This window comes from Chinchilla lanigera, unplaced genomic scaffold (genome assembly GCF_000276665.1).
Source record: "Chinchilla lanigera isolate Chin_1 unplaced genomic scaffold, ChiLan1.0 scaffold00046, whole genome shotgun sequence".
NCBI classification, from domain to species: Eukaryota; Metazoa; Chordata; class Mammalia; order Rodentia; family Chinchillidae; genus Chinchilla; species Chinchilla lanigera.
In genome coordinates this window covers 2,615,360-2,624,700 of record NW_004955447.1, presented here as the reverse complement: position 1 = coordinate 2,624,700, position 9,341 = coordinate 2,615,360, and the positions used below count along the sequence as shown (strand labels likewise).

Sequence of the window (9,341 nt, the reverse complement as noted above, 5' to 3'; positions counted from 1 at the left end):
CTCTCCCGACTTAGGCAGGCAGACTCTGATTAGCTATTTCTTCCCAAAATATCCACACTATTGATAATATCAGAATAACCTGCCCTTGACACAGAAAATTATCCCCAATTTAGTATTTGACATCCAAAATGGTTAAACAATATTACTGAAATTTTAAAAATTTAAAAGAACAGTTTGTGCATAAGAAGTTAATAAATAAGTGTATACTCAGTACTCACATCTTGAACACAGTGATGAATACATGCTACAGCTTAAATGCAGATGACTCCCCACTTTATATCAGTTACAATGCTTCCTATATGGATTAAATTATGAAATGGTGTTCTTGGTCATGTAAGACAGGGGAAGGAAAAAGAACAACTACACTCCCTACTAGATGTACGGTTGCTTGTATGAAACATTTAAAATATGAAAGTAGGGGCTGGGGATTTAGCTCAGCGGCAAAAGCGCCTGCCTGGCAAGCGCAAGGTCGTGAGTTCGGTTCCTGGTACCGGAGAAAAACCAAAAAATAAAAAAAAAAATAAAAGATAAAATATGAAAGTATTATGTCTACCTATTTTTATCATTTTAACAATAGCTTTAACATGCATGTATACTTTTAATTCTGTATTTTTAAAAAGCAATAAAATCTGTTCTTTAAAAAGATACATAATGTCCTTCTTCAAGCTTCATAGCTGGTAATTCTTCCCCCCCCCCCCCGCATTTCATTAAGTGACTGACCCAAAGATGATCTTGCTGACGTCAGGTCTTCCTTTTGCCGTCATCCTATTGGGTGGAAAATAGGAGGGGAATAGAAAGAGACTGGAGCTATTAATACCCCATAGCTAGTCTTCAGTTATTTTTCTTGATCTTCTCTACAGCTGAGAGGCCAAGCAAGACCTACTGCCAACCCAGCCCCGGCTGCCACAGTAAAGGTAAAGGTTCTGATCTGCCCCTGATTCCCTCCCCATGTGGTCGGTTGGGATGTATGTCATCAGTGCTACTTTAGAATCACATTTGCTTTCTGTTAGCCTTACTGCAAATCTTGAATACATCCAAACATCACTCTAATGTGCATTTCTAACCTCAACCTCTGATTTGGGATAATGCTACTATCAAATTTCTTTTCAACTCTGGCTTAAAGTCATGGTTTGATACTGGCTAAATTAGATATCATGAATTCTAAATAAGAAAGCTTTTAAGACAATAATCCTAACCCTTTGGAGAGTTAACTATCCAGAAAATTGGATCTATAATAATAATCCAGATTGATCCATAAATTACTTTCAAATTTTATCTCCATCTAAAAGTTATAATTTATTTTTAGGTATAATTATTGTTTTAAAGCGTGCCTTTTATATGCTCATGAAAGCTGCATTGTTATATAAATTGTGTCATCTTCTTACCAAGTGATAAGGGGAAAGGTTTGCTGGTTTAAGGAGCTGATACATAAAACTTCATTTTACCTCTGATTTTTATTCATACTAAAAATGGAAGCACTACTGTCATTTTATAAAATTTCTTTCTTGTCTCTGTTATAAAAATGCTTTTATGTAAGGATAGATGTATGCACAGGATAGCCAGGATAGGTATACTACTGATTTCTGTTGGTTTATTGAAAGGAACAATTAATGTGTAGTTGTCTGATCAATCTTACATCCCTATATTTGTTTATCTGAGTGATCAATTTGCAGAAAACAATATGCAATGCAACAACCACTGTTAATTTCCTATCACCTTGCCTGAAACTCTGTATTGCTCTTACTGTTTTTGTGCAATGTCTGTTTGTTAATAATTTTTCATTCTTTTATCTTTAAAATAAAAAAGAAGTCTGTGATTCGCCACAGAAAGATCATTTTTCAATCAGTGATTTTAAAAAGAAACTGGCAAATGAAGAACAAATAAGGTGCATATGTTTCCTCAGACTGCTCAGATTTGATTCTACATGAGCTCTTTTCCATTCAGTGGCCTTTTTAGAGCTGATTCTGAGGTCAGTTTAGTAACAGTTCTCTCATCACCCAAGAATCACCTAAGAAGAGAGGGAAATGGAGTCCAGTGTGCTTATTGTCTTCTCCATACCCGGCACTGACTCTGTGAATCTTGTCAATCTCAGTCTGCAGCGACCTGCATTTACACAGGTATGGAAGTATCTATAACTGCAGCAAGATGCCTCTGGTATTTACTCCACAAAGACAACATGGATTTTAATATCGGAGTTTGAGGTGTCACATTACTGCCCAGAAAAATATTTTATTAAAATCAAATAGGCAGTTGTGGTACCACATTCTCTTGTAGAAAAACAAAGTTAATTTATTTCTCTTAGTACAGTATTTCTCTTTAGTCAAAGACACCAAAATTATATTTGTCCTTTGTGTGAAGTTAATCATATCATTTATAATTACCAAAGAAGTAGATTTAGATTATGATAAACTCAGGTTTATACCCCTCCAATCCCTGTTGCATTTTACGTACTGTTAGATGTGTAATGGAGCACAGAATTTCAGAAATCACTTAGTTCAAGCTCTTTGTTCCAGGTCAGAAATGTCATGCCCAGGAAAGGGAAATGTAAGTGTGCTCAGATCAACAGTCCTTCAAAGGAATGTGTGGTCACATCAGTCTCTAGGCCACACAGACCGTCACCTGTTACTTCAAAGCCCCAACTCCCCACTTATGCAGCATCTAACGTCCTACTTTTTCTGCTGGAAGCTGTTTTCCCATTTTACCTTTCCCCCTCATACAATACTTTAATCAAAATTTTCATTGATATTCCAAAGCCTTCTCCTTTGCGTGAAATACTTGTTTACCCATTAAATTCTTCCTAAGGAAGCCTCACCTAACTGTCATCTTCTACCCAAAGATTTTTTGCTGATTCTCTTAACTGAGACTTTCTATTTGAAGAAAACAACTTTTCTGGCACTTTCCACTTCATTTCTTCTTAGAGTGTTTTGTATATGTTGCAACTCCCACCCTAAAATCAGTGCTATTTGCTGGTAATACTCACGTGAGAGCCACCTTGCTATCTCAACATTTGGCTTAATATTTCACTACTAGTAGGTTCTTGGTGTGTATTACATGGGCAGATGATTAAATTTGTTATGATACTTTCAGCAATATTACCAAAAATTAAATTTTAAAAATTTTACTCCAAATTTGATGTTTCTAATACTTTTAGTTAAATATATTTTCATGTTAGTTAAATCTGTCTTTCAATCTGGCTTTATTTTTCTCAAAGTAAACATTACATCCAAATCACTGGAATTATCAGTAATAGATTCTTATAATTTAACTTTTTTATTTTTTAGGTGAAATGATGAAAACTTTTCTTCTAGTTGTGAATATAGTGGCAATAACTCTGCCATTTTTGGTGAGTTAATTTCATTTAACCAATTCCAGTAAAACTCTAAGAAATTTTATTTAAGGTCTCTAATTATATAAATTTATAAATGCAGTTATACTTCATGTAACAAATTGCATAATAGTTATTTTGTACTTCTTTCTATTATAAAATTAAAGTTACATTCTTCTAGATATTCCTAAAGTTATCACAATTGAGGAATCACACTCTATCATGGATAGAATTCAAATTCCTATACTATGGAACACCATACATTCTAGAGAGAAATACTGAAAATATTTTTAAATTATAAATGTCTTAGTGATAATTCATAACAAATAAAGAAAGAAATCACGTCCAGGATCAAAACTTCTCTTAAATTCTCATCTCTCCCGACTCCAATCTCTTTATGGAGTTAACAGATAAAAGATCTGCCACATAGTTACTCTTTCGACCACTTTCAGAGGCCGTGACTTCCACCATGTCTAGCAGTGCAGTCACCAGTTTCTCTCGCCCTGCGCTCTCGCCTTCAACACCCCAGCTGACTCCTTCCCAGGGAGATACGTTCATAAACAGCTCCATGGCTGGCAGGCACTGAATTACTGTGTTTAAAGATGGACCAAGAAAAGGGTTGTGTCTCTTCTAATTTTTTGCCACATTTTCATTTTCTGGCTACTGGTGGATTTCATTTCTTTCATGAAGTCCAAGCTCTGTGTTTGCAAAGAGCACAAATAACAGTTAATGCCCTCCTGTAAAGATTATAAAATTTGGAGGGCAGTAGTTCTTGCTGAATTTATTACTAAGTTTAGGTATGCTTTTAAGTTAACATCTATTTCATATCCATCAGGTAAATTATTCGATTCAAAATTACTTTAAAAATTGGTATTACTTAGACATATACCTTTTTTCTTTCACCTTTTCTTTCTTTCTACCAACTTTTATCTACAAATTTTTCCTCATATTTTCACCAAAGTTTCAACCCCAAGGGACATAAACTAAAAATTCAAAAGAAAAATTAAAGATTATGGATTTTACCATTCACTGTTTTCAGAGGTCACAATTATACAAATTACAACAACAATGTGATACCATCTTTTATATGCTAATTTATCTCTGCCAAAAATTAACATACTAAGTATGATATTTAACAAAAAAATAAACTCTGCTTTCCTTCTTTTTAACTTCCTACTTCTCATTATTTCTTTTTTAGGTAACTTCTCAGGCTGCAGAGGTGCAGAACCAGGAGCAACTCGCAGTAAGTCTAATGATTTCTATTATAGACGTGGACTCTGAAATGCATTCTGCAAAGGCCAGTGATGGAGAGACATTTCCTGTCCATAAACTAAATAAGCATTTGATCCGCACAGAATAATCTACTCTTTAAAAAACCAAGAAACAAGAATCTACTACTTTACCAATAGATGATACAAATTTACCTCGATGTTCATCTGAAAGTCTTGGATTTATTGTACAGCCGAAGCCCTGTGTCTTTGGTTTTAATGTGTATTTAGCAACATGAGAAAACGCTTTCACTATTTAATATTGGGAGAAACCAGAAACACAAGAAAAGGTTAATATTTCTCCTGTCTACTTTTAAGGCTTGGGAGTAATTTCCAAGTCTTTGACACATCTTTGAATGCTTCTCGTGTGTGCGTGTGTGTGTGTGTGTGTGTGTGTGTGTGAGAGAGAGAGAGAGAGAGAGAGAGAGAGACTCCTCTTAGTTTCACAAATATGTGTGAGTACCTTAAATATGTTTTTTTTTGTCAGAAATGCACATTTCCAGCGTAATTTTGTTGATTCATTTCTGTTCATTCGTGAAGGTCTCCTGACACATTTTTGAGAGTGTACTTAATTAGTAGAACAGAGGCAAATAAAAGTAGAAAGTGCCCCTTCTGATCTTTTGTGGACAGAATTAAACTAAAAAAGAAATCCTCCTCCATTTTACTATTTTGTTTTTATTAGTTTTGGGAAAATAAAACTTGCCGTCCCTTGTGCTAATCTCTAGATAAATGGAACGGGCGGGGGGGGGGGGGGGCAGTTACAAACAAGTAGTAAGAATGTGTGCATGTGTGCCTGTGGACACCGTCAGTTTTCATGAGATTTTTCTGTGTGGTACTTATGATATTCAGCATTTACTGAGTGCTTCCCATACATGCCAACTTCTGGTTAATGTGGTTTACATGATAAATTACTTCATCTAATTCGTTTAAAATGAGTATTATTCTTATAGGGTTGAAAGTAATATCAAAAATCATGAATTGAAAGTAAATTGCACATATCTATATTTTATAAAATAATAATGACTGTTAGGCTTTGTACTACCAATATTGCATTTACTCAAACATCAAATACTACGTTATTTCAAAAAATGTTGATTTACTGTGTCTCTACATTTTGCTCTACAATAACTTCTGCATTTTCTTTTTCAGTGTTGTGAAAATGATGAAAGATTGTTCAATCAAAAAAAAGTCCCATATGTCCTAAGTCACCCCATGCTGAATAACTATCTTCATAATGCGCTCAATTACTACCAAAATAGAGCAGTTGTACCAGTTAACCCGTATATGTGCCACCCATTTTATGCACAATCTTTCGTGCTTCAGCCACAAGCCCAAATTCCCAAGTGGCCAGTCCTAACAAATAGCCACCAGCCTACCACGCAACCTCACCGAACCAGACACTCATTTATGGTCATTCCCCCAAAGAAAATTCCAGAAAAAGCCACTCTCCCTGTTACTGAGACCATCGCTGCTCCCGTACCGACTCCCGACCCTGCTGCGGTGCCTGCAGTGAGCCCTGAGAACGTCCCTGAAGTGCCCTCAGAATTCATCCGTGCTCCTGAGGCCACCGAAGTCCCAGCCACTTCACCCGTGGCATAGAAACAGCAAGGAAATAATACAGGTAAATGAGTAAAATATAAAGTGAACATCCAGAAAACAAAAATGGGTTTATCAGTACAACCATAAATCTAAAATCGTACAGATAACTTGACTTATGGGAGCAGACCAAATGGACTAATTATAATTTTAATTTAGAAGACCCATAGCAGTGATCAATTACATTTCTGCAAGAAAGGAAAAATTGTTTTATAAAATGAAGAAAATTATTCTGACAATTAGAACATTCCTGGAGTCTATTTTACCCATTCATATACAAACAATAACAGTACAGTGAAATACTATGTAACAGTCTCATGATTTTTATCCCCAAAACAAATTTCCTTAGATTAAAATACTCAGAGTCCATGAGTTTAAATAGATTTTAATTCTATAACAATCCTGAAGGACTGTAATTCTGGTATAAATAGGGTGAAAGGAAATGACGCACCTCCCATGCATTTCCTTACTTCAGACATTGTTCCTCGGAAGACCCATCAAGTCAGGCATTGCAGATTTACTCTGAGATAAACCTGTGGAAGAAATATAATGGTTAACTTGAAAAACACTAAAAGGGGTTGGGGATTTAGCTCAGCGGCACAGCACCTGCCTGGCAAGCGCAAGGTCGTGAGTTCGATTCCCGGTACCGGGGGAAACAAAAAAAAGGAAAAGTACTGAAAGTATACTTCCAGAATATTAAATGTAACGCACAATGTTGTTTTTATTTTGATCAACAGATAATAGCAGGATATAAAATAATTTGAAACTTTTAGGAAGCTAAATAAGAGAAAGATTAATGAAGTAGGTATTTTCACAAGAACTATGAAATAATTTTGAAAGAAAGTTATAAAATTTGAGTTTCTTTGAAACATTTTTTTTTTTTTTGTACCAGGAATTGAACTCAGGAACTTGTGTTTGCCAGGCAGGTGCTTGTGCCACTGAGCCATGTCCCCGGCCTGAAACAAAATTTTTAATCCATCAAACTGTCTATATTTTATGAAACAAAATCTCACACAATGATGTGAGATCTGACAGGACAGCACAGGCCTGAAAAGCCTCCTCCAGCCATCTTTTCTCCTACATCTTTAGCTGGTCATTTCTCCCTCTCTCTCTCTCTCTCTCTCTCTCTCTCTCTCTCTCTCTCTCTCTCTCTTTGAACTTTCATTTTTCACAGCATAGGTTACTATAAGTTTCAATAAGAACATCTGGAACAATTGTTCCAAATTTTGGAAACAATTTTTAAAAACACATCGATTTGTGAAGTATATCAGAAAAGTAAAGTAAAATACCTAGTAAAATTTATTTTTAACAAACACCCTGCCTTTGCTAAATGATAAGAACTTTTCGTAACTATATCAACTGATTCCCACCACAGTCAAATGAAGCAGATTATACTGTTCTCTCAAATTTAGGAATGGAAAAAAAAGGAGGCCTATGGATATTAAGTAATTACCACAGGTAGAAAGTACAAAATTGGAGTCACTCTAAACTTGTTTATCTTCAAACAATAGAGCTTAGTTACTATGCTATGTATTTCTATATATGACTTCTTTACACTACCTTAAGTGTAAATTGTGGTTTTTTGTTGTAATTCAATAGCATACATTAATAAAAAAAAAATAAGCTGGATAAATATTTGACTTATACAATGTCAGAAAATAACATAAGAAAATGAACAGAATCAACATGATAGCAAGTGATTTAATAGGTAGGTATGTACTTTATATAGCCAAAATTATTGTTACCTATGTTTCTAATGGAGTAATCATTATTCAACAATTGCGTTTGTTCACACCTCCCGAATCTAGTGTCCTGAAATGAAACCACTATCTCTTATAAAGAAGCATATAAGGACAGTATCTTTTATAAAATATAAGGTGAGGTCTATTATTTTCAGCTCACTATATGTCCTTTTTAAATATTTAAACTGAAACATTAGATATGGTAAATTCCTTGGATATAGATATGAGAAAACTTATGGAAATGAAATGAAAGGTTATATATGAGAGCTATTAGCACACTATGAACTGAATTTCTAAACTGTCATTATTTTTCATAGATTTTGCTGAAACCAAATGACGATTTCAAACTTTCCTTCAGCCAGTTTTCATCTTCAGTCAAGAGAAAATGTGATTTTCCACAGATTCAGCTCCTTTTTCTTCTCCCCTTACATACTAGTCATTTAATTTTTATGAGTCTTGCACAATAAAGTCAACTGAATGCAGCTGAATGTCTTGAGTTCAAAGAGTCTGTGGAGATGGCCGAGGGGTTCTTTGAAACTTTCACCTACCAAGGCAAGTACAGTGTGAATTCGCACACACAGTTTGCCTGTAGGCAGGGATCATAATTTCACTGAGTCTTCCATATGGTCTACAATCTAACAGTGCTTAAGAACTGTTTCTCTCTAGGCTAATATTGGGACAGTTAAACTTCCTAAGTTTAAATGAACTTAGACAGAAAAGAACTAAACCATGGTGTCTCAATCCAAAGGAGGACCACGGAGGGACTCCTGGGAACATTCAAGTTTCACTGTCCTGATAGGAGTCCAGAGCAAATTCCCAAGAGCAAATTCCAGGCAGAGACAAGCTACAGATGACCACAGCTACAAATGCAGATATGTCACGAAATGATAGAAATTCATGGGGGTCCGAAGAATGCATGACCACTTTCCTCCAGACTGGAATCCACAGTCACACACACAGTGTCCACACACAGTTTGTGTCCAAATACACACACACACACACACACACACATGCCTAGGAGCTTCTATGTCTGAGGTCTTTCCATCTTAAAAAAAATACTAACAAATTTTAAAAGTCTATGGTATGATTTTTCCTTTAAAGAAACATTGCAAGGAAATTATTAGGTCACTTTCATGCTTGGCCCATAGATACCACATCCTGGCAACAAACATAAAAACTGCTAGTGCACTACTGGAAAAAAACCACTCATCTATTCTGCTGCAATTACCTGCCACAGACATGCTACAGTTAGAAGTGATTTGCAGCCTTTTACCTGCTCTCTTATTCAAATGCTAGAGTCACAGCAAGAAGAATGGCCAGGAATATAGCGTATCTAAGCACCATCTGCTATAGCCACTAACAATGTTATTAATTTCTTGAAGAAGTCATATGTTAAAGTGGTAAAGTTTT

General features: G+C 35.3%; 1 protein-coding gene across 1 annotated transcript; it reads left to right on the top strand.

Annotated features, from left to right (window-relative positions):
- Positions 1 to 855: 855 nt before the first annotated feature.
- Csn3 (casein kappa) lies at positions 856 to 8,364 on the top strand. Its single transcript, XM_013518493.1, has 5 exons — positions 856 to 914; positions 3,282 to 3,343; positions 4,524 to 4,568; positions 5,743 to 6,214; positions 8,249 to 8,364. Exons 2-4 carry the CDS (start codon positions 3,287 to 3,289, stop codon positions 6,190 to 6,192), a joined length of 552 nt encoding a protein of 183 aa, XP_013373947.1. The 5' UTR covers positions 856 to 914; positions 3,282 to 3,286; the 3' UTR covers positions 6,193 to 6,214; positions 8,249 to 8,364.
- The last annotated feature ends 977 nt before the right edge of the window (positions 8,365 to 9,341 follow it).